General features: G+C 44.9%; 1 protein-coding gene across 1 annotated transcript in view; it reads right to left on the bottom strand.

The window, feature by feature from the left end:
- Nucleotides 1-2010: 2010 nt before the first annotated feature.
- CBL (Cbl proto-oncogene) overlaps nt 2011-24130 on the bottom strand; it is a 34144-nt gene continuing 12024 nt past the window's right edge. Inside the window, exons 3-16 of the mRNA XM_058856974.1 lie at nt 19059-19205; nt 17646-17802; nt 16050-16171; nt 15463-15600; nt 14953-15040; nt 14429-14560; nt 13852-14055; nt 12382-12513; nt 11340-11717; nt 10399-10493; nt 9812-9967; nt 9207-9310; nt 8691-8873; nt 2011-6205 (exon numbers count right to left, since the gene is read on the bottom strand). Coding sequence (XP_058712957.1) covers nt 5925-6205; nt 8691-8873; nt 9207-9310; nt 9812-9967; nt 10399-10493; nt 11340-11717; nt 12382-12513; nt 13852-14055; nt 14429-14560; nt 14953-15040; nt 15463-15600; nt 16050-16171; nt 17646-17802; nt 19059-19205 — 2317 coding nt within the window. The 3' untranslated portion in view covers nt 2011-5924. The remainder of the gene's footprint in view (nt 6206-8690; nt 8874-9206; nt 9311-9811; nt 9968-10398; nt 10494-11339; nt 11718-12381; nt 12514-13851; nt 14056-14428; nt 14561-14952; nt 15041-15462; nt 15601-16049; nt 16172-17645; nt 17803-19058; nt 19206-24130) is intronic.

Here is a 24130-nt window from a genome sequence, read left to right on the forward strand (position 1 = left end):
GTGGTGGAGTTTGTTCCCACAGAGAGAAGGGGGGAAAGGACATTCCATAATCCCCTGGAGGTTCCAACAGGACCCATTTATGCCCCTGTGGCTGCTAATAATACACTAATCACTGCCAATGGTAATAAATCTGTTTATTGTAATAAATAATCCTAGTTTTAGGCTGTAAGACATGATTATACCACTGGATCTTTAAAAAAGATAATACTGTAAATAGAATTTGGTATTAGAATTTATTGATATTGTATTAGTAGCTAACACCAATACTCTAGATGCTGATGTGTACAGGAGATGCTTAATAAACACTAATACACTACTAATTAATAAAAAATATTAATAAAGCTACTAACCAGCACCCTGAGAGGACAGAGGGTGAATAATGGGTGACCCCACAGGGCCCTGGAGCTTTGGGCTGCCCTGGACTGGCCTGGCAGTGTCTGGGCACAAAGTGTCCCTTGTCCTTTGGCCCCAGCTCATAAGAATGAACTCCTGTGTTCTCATCCGACCCCTGATCAATTATTGGGGCCTGAACAGGACCTCAGATGACCCCAGTGACCTGAAATAACACCAAACAGGACCTCAAATGACCCCAATGACCTGAAATAACACCGAACAGGACCTCAAATGACCCCAATGACCTGAAATAACACCGAACAGGACCTCAAATGACCCCAATGACCTGAAATAACACCAAACAGGACCTCAAATGACCCCAGTGACCTGAAATAACACCAAACAGGACCTCAAATGACCCCAATGACCTGAAATAACACCGAACAGGACCTCAAATGACCCCAATGACCTGAAATAACCCCGAACAGGACCTCAAATGACCTCACACGACCCCAATGACCTGAAGTAACCCCGGTCAGGGCCTCAAATGACCTCGAATGACCCCGAAGGGGGCTTCAAATGACCTAAAGTAACCCCGAGGAACTTGGATCGGAGACTCGAATGACCTCAAGTAACCCCTGTGCCCTCAAATGACCCCAATGACCTGAAATAACCCCAAACAGGACCTCAAATGCCCTCAAGTGACCCCCTGTGCCCATTTCACCCCAGAGTGGTTTCTCAGAGAGGATTTTTCCATGTTCAGCTGTCCCCAGGTGTCCCCAGGGACCCCCCCACAGCGTCTGTGGCTTCCCATTTGAGCCCTGGGACCTGAGGGTCCCCCTGTGTCCCCAAGTGGTGTCCCCTGGCCCTCAAATGTCCCAACCCTCCTGGCCCTGGGATGTTGGAGTGTGGCAGAAGCTGGATTTATTCTGTTTGATATGTAAAATATTCATATATTGATATATATGAATGGCTATCAATGACTATTCAATTACTATATTCAAATATATATAATGGTTTTGCTATCTCTATTAACAATATATTCTAATTATTCTATCCTAGAATGGTGATAAATATACATGTGATTCTAGAATTGTGTGAGATATTTATTTATTTATGTAATTTCAATGCAATAACTTTAAAAGGCTGCAGAATATTCCCATGGATTCCTCTGGATTCTCTTCCTGGGTGGTAAATTCACGTCCTTCTTGGTCCTGATGGATTAGAGCCTTTTTTCATTGATTATCTCAGAATATGTTTAATTATTATATAATATATAATATATAATATATAATATATATTATATATATAATAATATATAATTATATATTATATAATATTATAAATAATATATTATATATAATCTTTATATAACTCTTTCCTGACCTCTGTCAGTGGCTAGGATAGAAATTTGAATTTTAATTATATGGTATATTAATGGTATATTAATGATATATTAATGGTATATTAATGGTAATAATTATAAAAGATAATTTATATATATATATAAATATATAATATAAATACTATAAATATGTAATAGAAATATAAATATATATAAATATAATTTTAAAAATATAAAATAACTCCTAAGTCTGCAAAGGATCCAGGAGATTGAAACCCTAAAATATTCGTTTTCCAGCACTCACAGAAGCACCACAACACACACACACCATCTGCTACAACAAAGGAAATTTTATTTAAAAATAAAACTTTGTTTTGTTTTCTTTCTTACTGACACAGGTGAATGAAATCCCAAACAAAGAAGCTCTTAGTGGGCAGCATACAAGGATGGAAACAATTAATAAATAACATTAGTATAACCTCTAAACATTAACAATGCATCTGCAAACAAAATGAGGACTTTAAACCAAGTGAACCTTAAAGCTCAGCTACTCTCTGTAAGAATATTTACCTTCTGTTTTTCCTTATTCTTTACAGATCTGAAAGGATTAAATACTGCTATTATAATTTTATATTAATGACACTATTATACTTTTTTTTTTTAAAATATCTTGTGAAAATCTCAACATTTTTTTTAACACTGATATTTTACAAATTGGTATTTGTCATCCGTGAGAAAGAACAACAGTAACAGCAGTTCTTCCTCCACTGGGAATTTCAAAGAAAAAAGATTTCTAGGAGGAACTTTAAAAATAAATGTCCTTATTCCCCGCTAATCTTTAAAGTGGCACCTTTGAGAAGGTGCCCTGGGAGTTGCATTTTTTCTTGCTCAACTGAAAAAAAAAAAACAACAACAAAAAACCAACCAGAAATGAACAAAAAACCCAACAAAGCAATCAATCAAACCACATTTCCAGGCAGGAGCCCTCCTCAGGATTAGCTACAGCAATGTCCCCGGACTGCAGGAGCCACATGCGGGGCCCTGAGCCTGCCTGGCCCCCGGGGAGGGCTGGGGCAAGGACATGCACAAAAAAAGGGAAAGATTTGGGATTCCTGCTCACCTCTGGACACAGGAAATCGCCTGGATCCTGCTCAGGAGGGCACCTCCCGCTCCCCACAGCTCCTGCTCCTTTTGGGAGTGCTTCCCATTCCTTTCTGGGAGTGTTTCCTGCTCCTTTTGGGGACAGCTGGAGGGAAAACTCCAGCATTTGTTACCCCAACCCCACAATCCTGACCTGCCCCGAGCTCGGCACAGCACCAGTCCAGACACGGAAGCTCCACGGCTGAAATGCTACAAAACACAGTGTCAGAGTCCAAATTGAGCATTGCCCATCTCTCCTGCTCCTCCTCCTCACCCCTTCCCAAAGCAGTTTCCTGCTGCTTGTCCAGCTCGTTTTCCCAGAGGGGCGGATTCCCGGATCCAGCCTGGCCACGCAGCATCCCCTTCAGAAAGGCACTAGACATTTGGGTTGTTTTTCCTTTTTAAAGTAGCATCAGAAAGTTAATTTTCTTAAGATTAAAGAAGAGGGAGGTGAAGGGAAAGAAGAGCAATCGATCTTGGGCTTAGAAAGAACAAGAAAAATCCACTGGGCAGTGCCTGGATTGAGCTGGCAGAGCATGGCCACAAGACATGGCCAGGACTCTGCTGCCCTCAGTGGAATCAGCAAAATTCTTAACGTGTCTAAGGAAGAAAAGGCAAGACTTAAGTTTCTTAAATCAGTTTGAGACATAAACAAGTGCACAGAAAGGACACATGCAGAGAAATCAGTGATACATGCCACAAAGATCGCTCTCTAATCTCTAACACCTGAACAACACCCACAGGAACATCTCTTGGCACATAGACCCCAAAGACAGGCCTGGAACAGCTCTGCCAAGCAGGATTTCATGGAAATTACAGCCAGCCTGCCCTGAGGGGCTTGCAGGGGACAGGGAATCACTGGTCTGGTCACTGGGCAGGACAAGAGTTAAGGCTTTGGAGCTGCTGGGCTCAGCCCTCGCTCAGCCATGGCAGCAGCCACACACCAAATGCCTCCAGAACAACCCAGAGCCCAGGGGCAGAGTGAAAAAGAGGGAAATAAACCCCTCACTAAAGGGTTTGCACCTGGATCTCCAGGACAAGGGACTGTTTGGCTGCACAGGCTCCCTCATGTGACACAACAGCCACAGCTGTCCCCTGCTCCAGCCTCAGCAGCACCAGTGCTGGCCCTGCTTCTCCTGAGACTCCCACACGCCCAGCACATCCCACAGGGAGCAGGGCTGGCACCCTGGCAGCTGCACTGGCCCACAGGAGCAGGAGCAGCTCTTCTTCCCCTTCTTCTTCCCCCAGGCACCGAGCCCTGTGCCCCACAGAGCACCCTGCCCACTGCCAGCCCTGAGCCCAAAACAGCAAAGACACCCCTCAGCGTGGGGTCTCTGGGCAGGGCACATCTCCTCACGCTGTCTGAGAGCGTTTTCCCCACTGCAGAAAGGAGGGGAGAGTAAAGAGAGACAGTTCAGCCTGCCTGGAAGCCACTGCAGCAATTCAGAAAGCTGTAGGTCTAGAGAAAAACCTCTAATTAAAAACCCACTTTCTGCTCTGCTAACACTCCTGAAGGCCTGTCTGCCAACTGCAGCCATCTGGCCCAGCCTCTGGATTCCTCAAAAGGCCAATCTGCCCCCGGCTGCCAGAACCACTCCTGCAATATTGCAACCTGCAGCCCTTAGTCTGGTGACCTCTGCTGACTTCAGGGAGATGCAAATAATGCTGGACATGCTCCAAAGGCCAAGAGCCTCTCAGGCTGTCAGGCTGTGATCTGCCTGTGCCTCCTGGATCTAAATCCTCTCCAAAGGAACCATCCACTCCTCCAGTATGAACAGTTAAGTAGCTGAGTAGGCAAGTCAGGTCTTTCCAACGCAACAGCCGAGTTCTGACCTTTAAAACCATGTGATCACTTCACAAATACACATTTTTTTTCCCTGGGCCTGTTTTATCACCAGACCTGGCAACACCTCAGAGAAATGGAAATGGAAAGGAGAGCTCCTATGTTGTTTGGACAGCCATGCAGAGAAACTGCTGCACTTCTGTGACTGCAAAGCAGGTGAGATTCCAACAAACACATCAGCTGCATCTACCAATTCCACAAAACACCCTGGCACGACGATGGCTCCTGCAAAAGCTCTCTGGAGGAATGTGTGTCTGCAACAGCCACCATGCAATGAAGATAAATAAAACATCCTATTTACCAGGTGCAACATTCCTAGGGAAGAGCAATGGGAGTGTCCAGTGACGGCTGCTCCAGCCCAGCAGGGCCACAAAGCAAATCTGAGCACTGAAGCACAAAATGCTCAAGGCAGAGAGAGAAGCAGCAGCCCCAGTTCTTTGCTCTTGCTCAAATTCTTTGTCCCCTCTCCCACCCCTCAAAACCATGCCAAGCTCCTGCAGCTGCTGGAATCTGGTGCTGCCAGTTGAAGAGCACACACACACACACCAGAGAGAAATCCAACTCCCAGAACTGCCAGGACCAAAATCCCTGACAGTAGCTCACCCTGCTATCAGAAAATAGCAGCTCATCCAGCTATCAAAACTCCAGACAGAAGCTCATCCAGGCAGCAAGGGAGGACTGGAATCAGAAGCAATAACTGCTATTATTACAGGCAAGAGGGACACACCACGGCCAACAGGAAGCAATCAAACGATTCTTCCAAGGTCTCCTATAAATTCCCAGCAGAAAGTGACCTCCCAGCTTCTCTAAAAAGCCTGAGCCAGACACACAGCAGTGAACAGATCCAAACCTAGTACCATGAACCACAGGACACACCACACTGACCTCGAGACTTTGTTTCTCTGAGCATCCACTTAAAATTCACAGCACAAAACAACTCCCCCCAGCCTCCAGGGCATGGGCTCGGGGATCCCTTGTCATGACACCTTTGTCTACCAACACCCTGGAAATAAATCTGTTCTCTCAGACAAGAGGTAGGGGTAAAGGACTCCAAGACACACACTGTATAAAACACCGCTCCGTTTCATCCCACTGCTTTGAAATCTGGAACCACGAAAACCTGATAACTGATTCTCTTAAAGAGGCAGGACTGACCTCAGCACGAAGTCTCTAAAGGAACTCCCTTCCCCTTTGGTGCACAGCTGGGCAGCAGCTGCCCAGGCAGTTGGTCCACAGCAGCTCAGGTGTGGAGGTGCTCGTGTGCTATGTGGCCACGTGCGCCGGGGAGGAGATGGACACGAACTCCCGCAGAATATTCTTGGCCATCTCAATATTGTTATGTGCAATGACCAGAGCTTTCTGAATGTCCTGATATGAGTAGCCTTGGCTCATGAGGTTCTCGATCTCGCTGGAGAGGTGCAGGGAGGAGCTGGCCCCGCTGCTGGCTCCTCCTGCTTGGCAGCTCCCGGCTTTCCGCTCGGAATTTATCCGCCGGGGCAGCGGCTTTGGCGGCCGTTCGGGGACTTGGGAGCCGTCCGAAAAACCTGCAAGGAGAAACAAGTGCATCACTTCAAGGAAAAGATGTGGAAATTTTGCTTGGAACAAAGCTGAGATGACATCAGAGGGGATAAATGGCACTTCAAAAAGCTGTCACTGAGCTCTGTTATTTTCTCCAGTCCTTTTATCCTCATTCCCAACTTGCTCAGCTTCCCCTCCTGGGTGCAAAAACAGCTGTGGAGGTTTTTCTTAATTAGCAGGGCTCATCAGGCTCATTTATTAAGACAAAACCATATAAAAAATAGGATCTATGTGTGTAAGCAGAGCTCAGATATCAGCCTTAGAATGAGAAAAAATGACTCAGTGAATATTCAATTCACCAGACACCCCGTTTCCTTCCAGAATCAGACAGACCCCCCCAGACTAACTGTCCAGAGGCTGCTCCCTCATCTCTGTGTGCACAAACTCAGTCCCAACTCAGCCACCACAATTGCTTCAGCAACTGAATTATGCCTTCTGAAGGGTCAGCAACTGAATTATGTTCTCCTCTTCCTCTGCTGAAGCTCTCCCTGTCTAATGGCAGATCAATAAAGCTCAGCCTGTTCTGCTTTTCCCTGAGTCACTCTGATGTGAAACTGCCCTGCAGCCACATCATGCAGTGCTGGGAAGAGGAAATAACAGCCAATAAACCAAACAAGTCACCAAACTCTCCAAGGAAAAACCACATTGTTTAATGTGCTCATCCAGCATCTGACCATTTCTGAGTTTTAACCTCCTGTATCATTTTTTGCCAATCACAGTAAATTTTTCTGCATGGATATTTGACATCACCTTAAAGAAAGATTTATTTGTCTCCTGGAAAAAGTCCTCAGGGCACCCTACAGAGTTTTCTGGCAGCAGAACTGGAGTACAAGAGACAAATCATGTCCACACAATCCCTTTTTAAGAGTGGGCACTGCAGCCTGCTCCAAGAAGCAGCATTGTGGGGCCTTTTTGAAAAACTTGCACCAAAAGCCCTAAGACAGAGAAGGCTCTTCAGGAACCAGATTCTCTGAAGCTTCCTCACTGACCACAGCTCAGTCCAGCTCCCTCATCTTCAGAATTCAAGTTTCTCACACATAAAAAGCTTTTTGTACATGTGAGAAAAAGGTCTGCCCACTCCTCTGCCCCAAACTGCCCTCTGGAATAGCTGTTTCAGCTTGAGCTGGATCAAGTTTCAGAGACCACAGGTCAGTCTAAAAGGACAACTACTAAGACAGTTATTTTGGTAAATCATTAATTAAAACTGCAGGGTCCAGCTCCTGAGAGAGCATAAATCTGCCAAGATGAATCCCACAGCAGTCAGGCTTGCCTGCACCAGTGCCTTGCTTCCCACAGCACTAACAATCAGCATTTTCCACATTTTCCATTTTCCTACCCCTAAAGCAGGACAACAGCAGTGTTATTTCAGGGCTGTAGAAACAAAGTGTCAATGATTAAGCTCAGCACTTCATCTGGGAGAGGGGGCTGGGACTCACTCTGGTCCTTTTTTATCCCCTTCAGCCAAATTCTACAGACACAGGGACAGATTTAAAAAGTGAAACAGGGAGGTGGATCAAAAATAATGAACTTTTCTGCAGTAGGAAACTCTTCTCTGTGCTAAAGAAGGTCAGGGAAGTGGAATGGTGAAACAGGAAAAGAGAAGACTCATTGGGGGAAGGGGTTCTGGGTACAGGAGGTTCTGCCTCCAGAAGGAACAAGAAACTCATTCCTCCTCCTTGGCAAACCACCAGCACATTCAGACTGAAAACCCCCAACAGGAAGAGTTTCAGAGCTCCCTTAAGAGCTGCTGAGCAGGGAATAAGTCAATCATTATTCAGAAAGGCTCTTGGAGACACGAGGCTTTAGTTTTTCCCTCAGAGAATGTGCCTTGCAGCCAGAAGGACACGATGTCCTCTATTCCCCAGGGACAAAAAGCTGACCTTGCTGAGCCTGTCCCAGCTCAGAGGAGCTGAGAGCATCGTGCAGAGCACTTGTGCCATCTGCAGGCACTGGCAGAGCCACAAGCCCTGCCAGGCCAGCCCTGCATTTTCCCTTGGAACAGGAGCAAAACCCGAGTGGTTTGGGTTGGAAGGGACCTCAAAGCTCCTCCTTTTACCCCCCACCACCTTCCACTATCTCAAGGTGCTCCAACCCCAAATCCAACCTGGCCTTGGACATTTCCAGGGATGGAAAATCCTGTCTCACGCCCTGGTACACCCTGGTACAAAACATTCTACGTGCTGTAGGAAACAGTGGTTTAAGGAATGTACTTTAAGCTGAAAAAAGCTTTTCCTAACTGTGATTTGCAAGCTTGGGGATTAAATGACCAAGGCAGCACATTCCAAGCTATAAATCAAACAAAAGCTAAAATAAATCAAACAAAATACCTAAGAACCAGCACAATTCTGCCTCATAAACCTGATTTTACACCTTGCATCCAAAACCTTCAGTGAGTGACACAAGTTTCAAAGATGCCACCAGCACCAAGGAGGGACACAAGAGCTCTCTGACCTGTGACAGGGTCATTTTCCAAAGACATTCGGCTGAAGGCAGGAGTGGCATTGGAGATATCAGACAGTGTGCGACGAGCAATGGCAACGGGGAGTGGTGGCTTGGGGACATCGTAACCATCTTCTTCATTCTCTGACTCCTCAGGGCCGTTGCTGGCAGTGGCTGCTGCCAGGTTCCCTTCATCTGGAAGAGGAGGCACGTGCTGAGCTCTGGGGCTGAGCTGTCTCTCCAGACAGGCTCTGCTTCCCCATTTTTCAAACACTGACGGGACACAGAGCTAAAGTTTTGCTGCTAAAACCTCACATTTAATGGCAGTTCTTTCCAGAAGGGAAAATAAGGTGAAAAATACTTGACAGATGCAGTGTGCATGCACAGACTCATATTTCCACATACATCCCAGCTATTTTAACAACAAAAACAAATGTTAATTCCTTTAATTCAGCCTAAAGTGCTGTTCCACTGGGAGCAGCTCATTGTACCCCAGCTCCTCAGCTGTTTTTTAGCACACCCACTCACCAGAAGTGTTGACAGCCTCGAAAGCAGAGGATGCTGCCTGGGAGTGAATGTTGTACATTGCTTCATACATGGAGCCCTCGGGCTGCTGGTCACAGTCCAAAACTCTGAAGGAGAGAACACATTCCCCTTCACACAGGTGACAGTGGCCACCACCTCCACCCTGTCTCTGTGACAGAGTTTGTGCACAGCTTCTTGTTCCAAGGTGAAATCACCCCTGCTGTGTGAAGTATTTGTTCTAGAAAATGCTCTGTTAATGTTTATTGCAGTACAGCATCTCAGCTTAAAAGAGTTAAAATGATACCACCAAAACCAATACCACCAAAAATTACATTTTAATAAGAGTTTTGAATTTCAGTTGTTTCTGCTCTCAGAAGGTTCTTGGCAGAGACAGTGGGAAGGAAGGGGATATCTGAGTCCTTTAATACTGTACAAGGACTCTGCACAAGAGCAGTGGTCACATTTCCTTTATTGCTATTTTAGTCAAGATCTGGTGAATATCACTGGGGGAATTCAGAAATCTGAGCGAGCAAAATTCCCACCCTGATGTCCCAAATGTGCTGCCCCAGAGCTGGGAGGAGGAAGTGCAAAACCAGCCAGAATCTCACCGTAAACTCTGAGTCATTTCCAAAGGCATTTTGAGCTCTGGTTTTTGCACAGCAGGACCTGGAGGCACCACAGGCAGAGAGGATGGTGACATATATTCCGTGTCCTCATCACTCTCAGACTGCTCCCCAGGAGGCAGTTTTGGTACAGGCAGCGGTCTGGAGGCAGGAGAAACAAGAGATAAAACATTTACACCAAATCTAATTAATACCAAGGTGCCCTTTAGAATCACCACACAGCAAGCCTGTCTAAAGAAATAATTTGGTTTTTAGGATGCAGCCCACCAGGTGACACCAGCACAAGGTCATGATGCAAAAGGAAGTGACAATACCATGCACATTTACATCACACAAAGGCCCTCTCAAAAGTGAATTTATTAAAGAGCTGATGGCAACTGGAGCCTGATTCCAGGGGAACTCCCACCACTCCCCACAAGCTCTTTGGGATGCTGATTTCAGCTGCTTTCTCTAAATTGTGTTTTGAATCTGTCAGAGTTTAAAACAAAGACTGAAAGAGTTGTGCCAGTTCTGTCCCTAGCACCAGCAGCCTTCAATTCCCACTCTGTAAGGTGTAAAAAATCCCAACAGACCTGGCAGCTAAGGAGTAGATGGCATTGGCAGACGAGGAGGGTTTGATTTTGGGGTGTTCACACTCTGAGGTTGCTGCTGGACCACTGGTGGAGCTCTGGAAGACAAAATCCAGAACCAGGAATCAGAAACAACGCATGTCCCATCGTAGCTGCAAAGCCACTCATTCAACAGCCTCATCTGTCCCACAGGATTTACTGACACCTCAGAGATCTAGGAATTCTCTGATAGCTTTCCCTCAGCGAGGACTCTGCAGGGGTTTTCCTGCAGGAAGAACTTCACATGTTTTGAGATTCCAATGGCCTTGGCAAATTCAGCTGAAACAAGCCAAAATGGGAGCCAAGAGGAAAAGGATGCAGACAAGCACACACATTTGGAGGGAGGATAACAACTGTGCACGTGCCATTTTCTTAGAAAATCTGGCTAAAAATGTGCTTGCTTTCAATTTTAGAAAGCTGGAAGTGTTAGAAAAAAAAATTAGGGAAATGGAATCAAGGAAAGCAAAACTGTCTGCAATTTCTTTTAGAGAACAAAATGTTGGGCTACTCAGTTCACTGGTAACAGTGTAGGGTGTTCATCTGCAGGTGAACAGACCCAAACTGAACTCAGATTTTACCCAAATTCCTCACAGCTGATGTGTGTAGGTTTCTCAGGGCTGAAAAGCCAGCAGAGTAAATCAGACTTTTTCAGATAACAGCCGGAAACATCCTCAGCTTTTCAAAAATGAAAGGTAAATAATGAAAGGTGAGCAATTAAAGGTGAACACTGAAAAAGGTGAACAATGATCAGGCAACTGTGGCTCATGACTGCTGAAACTGGGATTTCAACCTCGTTCCCAAGAGGAATGAAACCAGTTTCCTTCCATCTCTCCAATGACAAAATCCCACTCCTCAGTGCGAGATTTTTCTCCCAGATTACCTCCAGCCCCAGCAGACCTACTCACCCCCGGGTTGTCCAGGCTGAGCGTGCTGCCGAGCCGGAGGTTCTCAGCCCTGGACTCCACCTGGGAGGGCAGCGAGAAGGGCAGCGAGTGCCGGTTGGAGAGCTCCCTGCCAGCCCAGGGCTCGGCGGCGCTCACAGCCACCGCCGGCGCTTTGGGGATGGGCCTGGCTGGCCACAGGTCACCCTGGCGGTTGGAGGGCAGCGGGGGTGGCTTGTCCCTGGCAGGACAGTCCCCCGGGGTGCAGGGCAGGGGCCGTCGCTGCGGGCGGCTCTCGGTGCCCAGGGAGTGCGGCCGGTCCGGAGGCGGCGGCGGCGGCAGGTCCCGGAGCGTGGGTGGGATCGGCAGAGGTTTGTCCTTGTGCAGAGCACCGGGTGCGGCCTGCGAGGGCAAAACAGCGTTAACAGAGGCAACCCCGCCAGAAAAAAAGAAACAGGAGGGAGGTGGGGGCAGCAGGGAGAGTTTTGGGGTGGTTTTTATCTGTTTTTATAAGGAATTCTCTCCGAGGATGTGGAGATATCACCACACCTTCTGCACAGGCTTGAGGAGATAACACAGGAACTACGTGAACTCCAGCCAGGCTCTGAACACCTCAGATTCCTCTACTTGAGGGAAAACATGAGCTTACAGCAGCCTTAGGTTGGATTCCAGACAGAGCCTCCCCATTATTTAAAAAAATGATTCAATTGTGGGTTATTTGTACAAGTTAACATTCATCAATAAGTATTCACAGAAATAGGTATTTCCTCCTGCCCGAACTTTCCTAGTTCCATTATTTCATCCAAACCAGATGAAGAACTGCTGCTGCATCTCAAGAACTATTAACTTAATGCCACCAAGATCATCCTACTGCCTTCTGCTGATCAATCAGAAAGCCAGTTCATTTCTCCCTGTCACACACATTGAATTCCTTCCTTCATTTTCTACCTAAAAAATGCTTGATGTTAAAAGGAAGTATTTGGGGATGTCAGAGAGGAAGATGTGGAGGTCACCAGAGTGTTCTGCCCCACCCAAATCACAGCTGAAGGGGAAAGAGGTGTCTGACCTTGGATGTGGTGCCAGGGCTGGAGGCCCCGGGGGGGTTGGCCACTCGCTGCTGCAGCAGGTCCAGCCGGGGTGGCACGGGAGGGAGAGCAGCCTGAGGAGCCACCGAGAAGGGCGAGGGAGGACGTTCCACCTGAGAGAGGAGAGTGGCAACATCAGCACACGGCTCAGCCCACACAATTCCTGTCCTCTGGAGAGCCTCTCCAGCTCTACTGGTGACCAACTGCTCTGTGAGTAACAACTGTCCTCCAGGAATGAAGCCAGTGCCCAGCCCTGCAGCACTTGGAGCAGTCCAAGCTGGGAGACACCACTGGAATGCAATGGAAACACAATCCAAGCTCTTCTGCTGGAGTAACAAACCGGCCTCAGTGGGCCCTGAGCAGGGACAAGCTCCTTCTCAACACCAGAGGGCACGATCTGCTGCAAAACCTCCTGTCCCTGTGCAAACTGCTTTCACTACAGAGCACTGGTGTGCACCAAACCCTCCATTTTTGTCCCTGGAAAGCTGGTTTTCCACTTAGCAAAGTAGCACAGTGCCTGTTATTCTCTTTATTTGCTCTTTTTTACAATCAAAGCTAGTGCTGTTTAATTTTGAAACACTTCACGTATGTTTTGAGCTCACTAAAGCTAAGGAAATACCAACACTGACAGGATGTCACACTGTGAAAATTGCTTTGCTTCCCCAAAATATGAATAAAAAGCCCTCCAGGAATGGTGTTTATTGATTAGTACATTATTTCACAGGATGGAAGATAAAGGGAAATAAGACTCCAGGTAAAGCAGAGGTGAAGATTCTTTCCCTCCAGGAAATGCAGCTTATTTTAGTTGATTCAGCTATTAAAAATTAGCCAAATTCAAATCCACTTCCCTATGCAGTAAAAAAATGCAAGAGCAGCAATCAGATTTTGAAATGAGGAATGAAAAAGCTATGCAGGGATCCACAAAGAATGGCTGCACACAGCTCCTGGAGGGAAGCAGCACCAGTGGCAGAGTTATCACACCTTTATTAGACAGATTTATCAGCCACCATATAAAAAGATGACAGCCAAATTGAGTTCCTCAGCAGAACAGCCTGCCCTCTATTCATCAGGACCTGGAGAAGGCTGTCCCTGCCTGGCTGTATCCATCACTGGGGAAAAATGGATGGATTTCTGCTGATCTGGGTGAATTCTGGCTAGGAAATCAAAATCTAACACACAGAGGAGTGTTCCAGATCCAGATCTTCCATTCCAACAGGCCAGGCCAGCTTTTTCACCCTTCTGGGGATTCCTCCAAGACAACACACAAAAGATCAAAGACTTCAAAGTGTGGTCCCAAACTGACAGTGTGAAGTGAGCTCACAAAACTGGACCTAAATCCCTGTTTTCCATAGGGAGCAGGATTTTTACTGTTACACAGGCACAACTCACTAAGAGAACTGCTGGAGAAAAGGCACTGCCAACTTCATCAGCAGCCATTCCAGTGATCTTACTTTGGTACCAGCGAGTTCTTTCATCATGAAGAGGGAATCATCAGCTTTGTCATCGTCATCATCGTCATAATTGGGAGAGGGGGTTCCTTCTGCCCCTTGCCTGGACAATCCTCCTCCTCCTCTGGGATCAAATGGATCCACCACGATTGGCTCCGTGCCTTTGATCTCACAGCGGCAGAAGGGACAACCTTGTCCTTCTGATTCCTGCAGGGGACAGAAGAGATCTGTCACAGCAGCCTTTGGGGTGCACAAATTAGCACCTGCTTCATAAACAATCAGCTTTTAACCTGCTTTTTGGCAGGGAGCTTTCAACTGAGAGGAAGACAAAAGCAAACTGGGTTAGAAATATGGAATGTTTTCTCCTTGAAGTAGAAAAACAGCACTTTAGGAAGTTTCCACATTTTTTCCTTATTCCGTATTAAGAGATCAGGCATCTAAACAGCTTCTGATGCAGTGACATTATGAGACAATGTTTCTGCTACCTTCTCTCCACACCAGAACAGTTCTGAAAAGAGAATATACCTGTAAAAGATGAAGCAGCTGCCCTCAGAGAGAAAAAGAAAAGGCCAAGGCTCACCTGCCAGGCTGTGAGACAGGAGGTGCACATCAGGTGCCCACAAGGTTCGATCTTCACGTCCTTGTCGTTCTCAGCACAGATTTTACACAGCTGGAATGTGGAGCCCATCTCACAGTACAGCTCATATTGTTCCTGAGGGAAAGACAGCATAAATCACAGGGAGAACAGAAATCTGCAATGATTTCACTATCATTTTATGTGCTAGGTGCATCTGTCAAGCTCTGAAAAAAGTGGAATTCAAATTATCCAACAATTTTCATTTAAGCATCCCAAGCAAAGCAGGGTTCAAGACATGCTGAATGGCACAAAAGCATCAATGTGGGCAGAACATTTTAAAAATAAACCCTTAAAATCTGTCTTTGCAATCTCATCTGCCCATCCTTATCATGCAAAGATTTCTGTAATTCCTGGAAAATACTGCAGCCCCACAAACAAATCTTGGGAATACCAAATATGAATGGCTAAGGAGGGTAGAAATCAGGGAGAAAGGCAGAGAGTTGGATGGAATGGAATATTTTACACACCTGTGTAACTTTAATGTGGTCCTGAGGTGTGGGCTCACACAAGCCAGTCAAGTCAGGATTCTGATTCCGGCCGTCGGGAAATAAATAACTGGAAGAAGTTGGGGGAAAAAAAAATCTCTTTATGTGCCTGTACACTCGTGTATACACACACACACACATATCTAAGGTTTCTTTTGGAGGTGGGAAAAAAGACTGAAGGTGAGAAGAAGGGTGGGAATTCAAGGTATTCTGAATTCTAAAGTTTTGGAAGAATTTGGACCAAAATCAGACACGTTATTCTTAAAAGTATTGGTTCAAAGTAAGGGTTTGACCAAAAAAAAAAGGGATTTATGAGAAGGGAAACACTGCTGCACTTTTATCATCTGCTACTGCACAGCTCTCCAGTGCAAAGACAGCTGTCAGTAATTCCTGAGTGCCAAAATACTTCAGCAATGAGTTATTCCACTGGCAGCAATGGGACTATTCAAAATTTAACTGCTTTGTTGCCCTAATTTTTATCAAGTTACTTACAAGCCTTCCCTGAAGCCGTCAATCAGTGCTTGGAAAAGAGGTTTGTTGTGGGGGATTGTCTGGAGAATGTTCCCATCTGCAGTGACGTAGCCGATGGCCCACTGACCCAGGCGGGTACAGCTCAATCGGAAAATGTAACTAAAAACACACAAAGGAAGAGAAACTTCAGCTTGGAACAGACAGAAAAGATTCAATGACAAGTAGGCAGCCTTTGTCTGGCCATATCAAGACAGCAAATAAAACTAATAGGAATAACTTGATGATTTGTAGCAGCTTTCCTCAAGTGACCCCCAGGCAGTTCAAAGGAGAACTTTGCAATATGATACAAAATGAGAAAAGAATCCAAGCACTGGCCTCCAGGTGAAATAAAGCCCAGAATCCAGAGCAAGATAAATTAACATCCTTAAAATCATTTGTTTCAAATCAACTTTCAAACAGCCAGCAAACAAACAGACTAGAGGAGGTTTCTGCCCAGAAGTAAGCACCCGACCTGCAGAAAGGAGCACAGATAATCTGTGTGCCCTGCTGCAGTCGGTGCTGGCAGCCAGAGGCTCCCAGCAGGGCCCTGCTGGCTGAGCTCCTCTCACCTGCCAGGTTTGTGAATGAATTTCTGAAGCCGGGCCTTCACCTCGTCATAGGTGAGGAATGCCATATACCCAGGGTGAGTCACTGCCAGGCTGTTCCAGTTCCTCAGCAAAGACGACCAGGGCTGGGAAGAACCAAAGAAACAAATTAACCACATGCTTCTGGAAAGGGTCAATATTCCTGAATCCAGGGGCTCTTCAGTTAGAGAAACATGTTTCTGTTCCACCACAAATCCAACAGAGAAACCAAAATGTTCATTCCCATCCAGCGCTTGGCGTTTGAGTTTCTTGCTTGTCAGGGATAAAATTATCACCTAAGACAGACCTTAATCAAAACTCCTTTAATAAATACAAAAGGAGAAGTCACAGAGGTCACAGCTTAAGAATAGCCATCAATTGTGCTGCTCCTGCAGAGAAAATGACTCATTCCCCAGACAGGGATAAAGGCAGGAGTTTAATGAGATTATGCACAGGCCCAGGAACCATGACTGGTTGCTCCCCAACACCGACTTCCTGCATGGCCTGGGGACAGTGACCTCCCCTCTGCGCCTCAGTTTCACTGGCTCTAACTTGTGACTATTCCTCACCAACCCAACCTCACTGGGGTGTGGCAAGGACTGTGGCTGGTGTCAGATCTGAGTAAAGAAACCAGCACACGCATCTCAAATATTGCTCAAAATGATGCCCCCAAAGTCATAACAACCATTTGAAATCTCTCAACCCTGAGAAGGGCTTGGGTGTGCAAATCTCACCTGATTCTTCCAAGGTTTTTTAACCCATCTACAAGAAGGTATCAGCACTCCTTAAGAACTCTGCATCCTCTGGAATTTGCAGCAGCTCTTGACTTGTTCTTTATGTACAACACTTGGAAAAAGTGCTGAATGAGATCAGCTACATTGCAACACCAAACATGGGAATTTTTCATCTAGACATATCTTAATTACAACCCACCCCATCACATGGGAAAAGGCAAGTCAGAGCCAAAGAAGTAAGTGATTGTACTTGTAAATACCCAATTGTACCATCAGAAGCTGTGTTTTTGAATTTAGCACTATTAGAGACTGTGGGGAAGAATTTTTACCTACTATTAATATCCCTTCAGTGATACAGAGATTTCTCACACACACAGACACGTTCACAACATCCTGGCTGTGTCAGTTCAAAAGATAGGAAGCCCAAATTTCCATGCTTGAGCTCCATCCTGAACAACCCCCACTCCATGGAAAATAAATCTGACAATAAAGAAAGGGATGAGGGAAGACAGAGTGATACACTAAGCTTCACATTTCCTGGCTTGCTGTGTCAGAGCTTCAGTCTCAAAGTGACCTTTGAAAGAGAAAACCTGATTCATGGCAGGATGCTGAATGTGCCTGGGAGTTGCAGTGTATATTTAGGGATTTTTTTATTCTACAGCCAGAAATGTCACCCACTTTTACTGCAACATGAGGTCTTAAGTATTACCCTTTAAGGGATGAAGGGCAAGACAAGCAAATCCCAATAATGTGTGTAAAATATTCTGGCTAAAAAATATCTGGATAAAAAAGAATATAACCCAAAGCACTGAGGCACTGTGAGTGATTCCCATTCCTCAGCTCTTACCTGGAAGAGTCGTGTGAAGATGTCAAACTCAAATACTGAAATGTAGTCATTGCACGTCAGGTCGATGGTCGATTTCAGGGCCATGGCCTCCAGCCCTGAGCTGATGGGATGCACCTCGTGCAGGGCCTGGCGGAAGCTTTTCCAAGGAACAATGGTCCTGGGGAAAAGCAGGGAATGGGAAATGGCTGAGGACCACCAGCACCACGTACACACCTACACATTATCTCTGTGAATAGCCACGTTGTGGTAACAGAACAGAGAAAAATCCAAAACAGCCACAAGAGATTTATTCATGTCACACAAGCTCAGATTTCTCAGTACTGCAGGAAATCAGCAGCCAAATGAACTTTAGACAATTTTCTCTGCAAATGCAAAATTTTGGAATTGGGAGTCCCCCTCTGGTTTCTTTTTTCCCTCTTTATGTCCTACCACAGCATCACTTGATAATAATTGATAATAATTTCATGATGTTGCAGCTGGTTGAAGTTAAGTCTAGACGGTTAAAAAAGAAAGCTGCAAACAACTCTCTAAAGAAGGATTAACTGGAGAAGGAAGGGAATCAGAAGCCAAAACACAGGCTCCTGTTTAAAGGAATATTTTCCTTTTTTTAAGATATCAAGTGGCATAGAAACACAGAAAGAAAATGCCTCACTTCAGACAACTGTGCTATTCATGAGTAAATACATTATGGCTTTTTGTTCTGACAGCTACTAATTAAACTCTTTAGGTGAAGTACCTCAGCTCCCCCAGTTTGAAAGCAGTACCCAATCCATTAACTTTAATCCCCAAACATTGCTGTGAACACCTCCACGGTTCATTTAGCCAGTGTTTCACTAGATACTGAAATTAAACCTGACATTTCAGCAGTCTGCACACAAAGACTGTTGCATTTCCCTTTCTCCTTCACTCTCAACAAAGCCATTTTGCAAAGAGATATTCAGAGGAGAGAGGTGAGTAAATGATTGCAAAGACTAATTGGGAGGAAGATGAAAAGAATATAATATTATGGCTTAGCTAAAGAACAACCCATGTTGTGGGGCATGGTAACCTTTGGAAGAAGAAAGGATTATTTTGCAAGGCTTGTAGAGCTTACTTGCAAATTAAAGAATTAAATCAAGGAGAGGAAAATTTAAGCTGAATAATCAAGGGAAACTCTGTGACAATACAAGAGTCTCCTGGGGGAACTGGGGAAAGATTCATCACTTGACACATTTAAAACCAGACAGGATAAAACCTGGGAAATTTAATGTAGGAATAATTCCTTATCTCACCCCAGAGTTAGACCAAATGACCAGAAGGTCTCTCCCATCCTTTATTTTAACCTGCCAAAGCCCTTTCTGAACAGAATTCTTAAAAAATATTGTGTGCAATTTGCTCCCACACCTCTGTATCTAAGCACAGTTAAAAACTTACTTTTCACCAAAAGCCTTTCTCCAAAATTCTGCAGCATCTGCCTTGGTGATCCGGAACGTGTCCCCCTGGAAGAGGCCACTGGGGAAAATCCCTTTGAGTTCTGCCAGCATGTGGCTGAATATCAGGGACAATTTGGTCAGGTTCCTCCTGCAAAGGACCACAAAAATTGTTTCTTTTAGAAAATAAAGAGTTTAGTATTCTGAGCAAAGCAGAAGCAGCACTTACTGAAACTCAAGAATGATCCCGGCATGCAAAACTCTTATTTGGGGCTCTCTTTCAAGTGTTTCCCCAGCATACAGAACATCCAAACCATGGAACAGCAAGGTCTGTGTTTGTCAAGACATTTTCCACAATGACAAACTCTGTATAATCTCTTTAAGGTGGGCAGGCAAAAATCCTCCCATGGAAAAACACATTCACAGAAGATGTGCAAAACCAATACTCAGAAATCACCTACTGAAGCCTTGTGTCTGAAAATTCCTTTTGAGAGCACATAAAACTACTCCTGCCCCAGACAATGGAAGCTGAATGTCTTCCCAGGTCTCCAGAGGCTCCCAACACAATAGATCTGCTCAGGGAATGTCTAACTGATCATAACAGGTCCAAGCTCCCAAGGGAATGCAAAAACACCTGCAGGTTTTTCCTAAAATGGTAACAATTTACACACAAAAGCTGCATGGCCAGGGCTCTCAAACATACTGTGTTTAATTATCCAATTTGAATTACAGCTGGCACCTCAAGTCTCTGCTCTGCATGATGACACTGAGATATCAGGAGTGCTCTATCCCACAGGACATGCCTTTTTTAAGCTGGAGTGGGAAATCTGAAGAAGATAATAGATATTTTCTGCTATTCTATTCACCAGAGGCACCTCTTTCACTGCTTTATCCAAGTAAAGGATGCCTCTCTTCACCTCCACTCCATTGCTAGGAAAACTTCCTGAAAAGAGGGATATTTCTAGGCCAGAGGGGCTTTTTTTCACCCCACATCACGTGCTTGAAGGTAAAAGAAGGAACTGGCATCATGTGGGAAACAACAACTTGTGAGCTGTTCTCAACACACCAGAGCTGGTCAGAAAACTGCATCAGCCACCCAGGCATGGCACAGACTCACCCACAGCACTGATTATTCAAATATTCAACCATAGAGGGAGGGAACATCCCCAGTCTCGTTGGATTTTCTTGTTTTGCCATCTCTGTCCCTGAGTTTGCTGCTGTTGCAGAAGATGCTTGTGTCTGGCAGCAAACTCCACTCCCCCAGGCTCCAGCCTTTCCCCAGTTCCTGGTATTCTGGTTGGATTGGTTCCTATTCACCTCATCTTGGATGTTTTACCGACACCACTCACTCCAAACATGCTATTCCTACCTGAAGGACTTATCCTGTTAATGTGCCTGACTGCAGAACTGACCTCCAGCCCCTCCACAAAATTTCCCTGGACATTTGGGACATTTCCTATATTTTCACAAGGTCTAGACTCAATTGGAAGTGACCATATTGCTTGACATATATTCTGATATTTACTCAGCCCCTCATGAGCCCTTTCTCCATACCCTGAAAGTCTGAGTAGATCAGAAGGGCCCAAAACTCTAAATTTTCTCAGATATCAGTTCTCTCTTACCCTTCTTAATTCAGCTACATTAAAATTTGTGTGCAGCAATGAAAGCTGCTCAAAGTGTTTATGGAAGGCACCAGCTATACAAGGAACTCTGTTTTTTGTCATTTCATACATGTCCAACAACAGCAGGTGCTTGGGATTAACACAAGGAAAAGCCTCCAGCTGCTCTTCCACGAGCTGTCCCATTCCCCAGCTGTCTCTGGATGTGTTACACACTCAGACTGGGTATTTTAAAGCAGTTCTACAGATTGGGTTTGACATGTTAAGTAATTTAAAGCTGTGTATTTCTCTTTGCATTTATGAGGGGAAGGCTCAGATTCAGAGCTCGTGGTACAGGGAAGATGATTTATTTGTAAATTCACACCTCAGTTCTCTCCCTCATGGAGATTCCCACCATGTCCCTGCAATGCCTTTGTCTGATAAACACTAAAAAAATTGCCAATAAAAGCCCTCACTCCCATAAAACAGCAAAAAAAAAAAGACAGTTTGTGGTAGTGCAAGAAGAAAACACCAGGTTGTTATCAATCATTTAATCCACCTACAACCCCAGCAAAAAAATACAGGCTTTTTTTTACTGAGATTGTAAAAATAGAGCTTTAATAAACCTGCTAATGATTTTATACTCTCCTATTACTGCCCAGCAGCATGTGGGGAAATTTGGGTATTACAGACAAGCACCTTGATGCATTTCTGACCCTGAACAAGTGCATGCTTTAAACAAAACACTGCAAGAAGCCAGGGAATATTCCTGTGTCCAGTTGTTTATCTCTTCTGCCTCAGCTGAGCTCCAGGAAGTGCTTGCACTTAGCTGAGCACATCAGTTAATGAGAGAAGTAAGAACTTCCTCAGGCTTAAGGATGGATAAACAAATAGTTTTACGCACACACATTGAAGAACTTGGCTTCCAAAACCATTTTGGATTGCTGAACATTTTAAATTCTCAAGGTTATCACATTTTTTTAATAAATATTCAGCTATATTGCAGGTAAATAACAGGAAAAACCACAGGAAATGAACATAAAGAGCAGTAAATTGCAAAATAGTTTGTGTTACTGGCTTTTACATACAACAGTTACCAATCCTGTGCTAAAAGGACAAACATGGTCTTTATTTTAACAATTTAAATATTTGTAAATTTATACAGACCAAATAAAAACTTGCAACTATAGAGAATATTTTTATTGGCATATCAAAGCTTACTGATGATTGTGTTTTATTTTCAGTAACATCAGAACTGTCCTTATTGCTATTACTTCAACTAAACAGATGTGAATGTACTCCCAGAAAAAGGGGCATATATTCAAAAAACATTTATGGGTCTTAGACTGGAGCTTTCCAAACAGTTTTAGCCACAGACCTCCAGCAATGTCCCATGATGGCCATTTTTCAAAATTTTACCTAAACACTGTAATCCACATCAAACTGTCACCAAGGGTTCTACCAGAAACAAATCCAATTTCCAAGTTCAAGAATTAAATCTTACAAGTTAAAAATGAAACCTTACAAGAATTAATTAAAATCAAATCTTACAAGTTCAAGAATTAAATGCCAAGCAGAGTTTGGGAAGAGGTGACTGCAGCACCTAAATGCTGCTGCTGGGGAATTTAAACACCTGTCACCCAAGCACTGCTGGAAACGTTACCCAGGGACCTCAGGCCACATCAGTGAATTGTCCCTGGTGTGTGCAGGCAGCTGCAGGCACCACCTGGGCCAGCCTCAAAGAGCCACAGCCTGCTCTGTTCTGTGCTCACAGCAACAGCTGAGGTGGGATTTCACATCTAGGTGGCAAAGCTTTCGGTTTATTATGGTTAGAAATAATGAATCAACAAGTGAAAATGTAAAAAGCTAAATATTTTTTTCTGCTGTATACAGTAACCAAGTGTTTCACTTGTGAGGAACACCTGCAGCATGGAGGGAGCTGAGAATTGTTTCTGTGGCAAACCAGCCACAGCTCCAGAGCCTGCCCTGCTGCCAAACCCTCTCAAGACAACTTTGGGGAACCAAAACCAGCATGAAGCAAGAGTGTTTCTTCAGTTACCCCATGCCCATGGACAGGCTCCCCCCTCCTTCCTGCTCTGAGCCCCCTCTGCTGCGGTTCTGCTGCTTCCTTCCTGCCCCAGGATGGGTTTGTTCCACACATTTCTGTGGAATTCAGGAGGCTGAGGAGAAATTTCCAGGTGCAGCCCCCCACTGCCAGCTCCAGCTGGGGGTTCTGGTGGTGCTGTCTCCCCTCAGACCCACAGCAGATTTTTCTCTCTCAGTTTCCTGGACAAAAGTGTTTTTCCAGTGTATGAGCTCCATCTTGGAAATCCATTAAGGGCAGAGGATGGTTTAATCAGGGATGTCTCTCTCAGCCACGATGACACAATTAGTTAAATTAATGTGCTTCGTGACTAAATGCTTTTTCCGCTCAAGGCAATGTTAACGTGGCACAACCATTTCTGCCACTGCCAGCTACGATATTTTCGTTTTCTCCCAGAATTTCTCACCTCCTTCAGAGCTACCCAGCTGACACAGGATGATTTAGCTCCTCACACGTAGCAAGGATCAGCTCCACAGGCTGATTTAGTCACAATATTGTGCTCACATGCCACAATTTGACATGCACACGCTGTCGTGTCTGTAAAGCTCGTTCTGCTGAAGGCATGTTACAAACACAGGAATTATGAGCTGTAGCACAAGAAACCAACCTCAAAATGCTTCACTTCTCTGTAATTATAGTCCTTATTTCTTATTCTTACACCAGATTCTGTTTAGGTGACAGGGTTTGCATCCACTGGAGGTAAGTGCAAGCTCCACTACTTATGAAAACACAAACCACAAACCCACAGTTTTTTTCCTATAACTACATATTACAATTTTATACTCAAAGAGCTAAAAAAAATAATTAAAAAAAACCAACAAATGAAAAACCCAAACAGATCTTTCAACGACTCCAACAAGTAAAATGCACCTTTCAGAAACCACAAAGACATGAAGGTTCTCATGTCACACAGGCTTTCAGATGCACCAAGCAGGAGCAATTTGATTTCAGCAAAAAGTTTGATATGCCTGGCTTCAAAAAGAATTGTCTTAGGCTGTGCTCCCACCCCAGCCAGGAGTTTTGTGTGTGTTCATGTTCACAGAAGCAGTGAGTGGGAATGCTCGAGGTGATCCCAAGCTGTTTTTTGTAACCCTGAGGCAGCTCAATTTGGGTTAAAAATAGAAACAGCGGAACTACTTTCAACAAAACTTGCAACACAGGAAGTGAATGAAATTCCACTTAACTATTGCTGGCTCAACAGAAGGCACCTTACAGAGTCAGGCTCTGTAAGATTTACAGGACATCCTCAGAGTAACTAAAAGAACAGATTAACATTAAATATACTGCTTGTTTTATAGAATTTTTCACCATCAGTTCCTCCTTTTTTAGTGCTTTAGGTATTACAGGGCAGTTTCCTGATGCTCTGCTGAACCC

This window comes from Poecile atricapillus, chromosome 25 (genome assembly GCF_030490865.1).
Source record: "Poecile atricapillus isolate bPoeAtr1 chromosome 25, bPoeAtr1.hap1, whole genome shotgun sequence".
In the NCBI taxonomy this organism is placed as follows: domain Eukaryota; kingdom Metazoa; phylum Chordata; class Aves; order Passeriformes; family Paridae; genus Poecile; species Poecile atricapillus.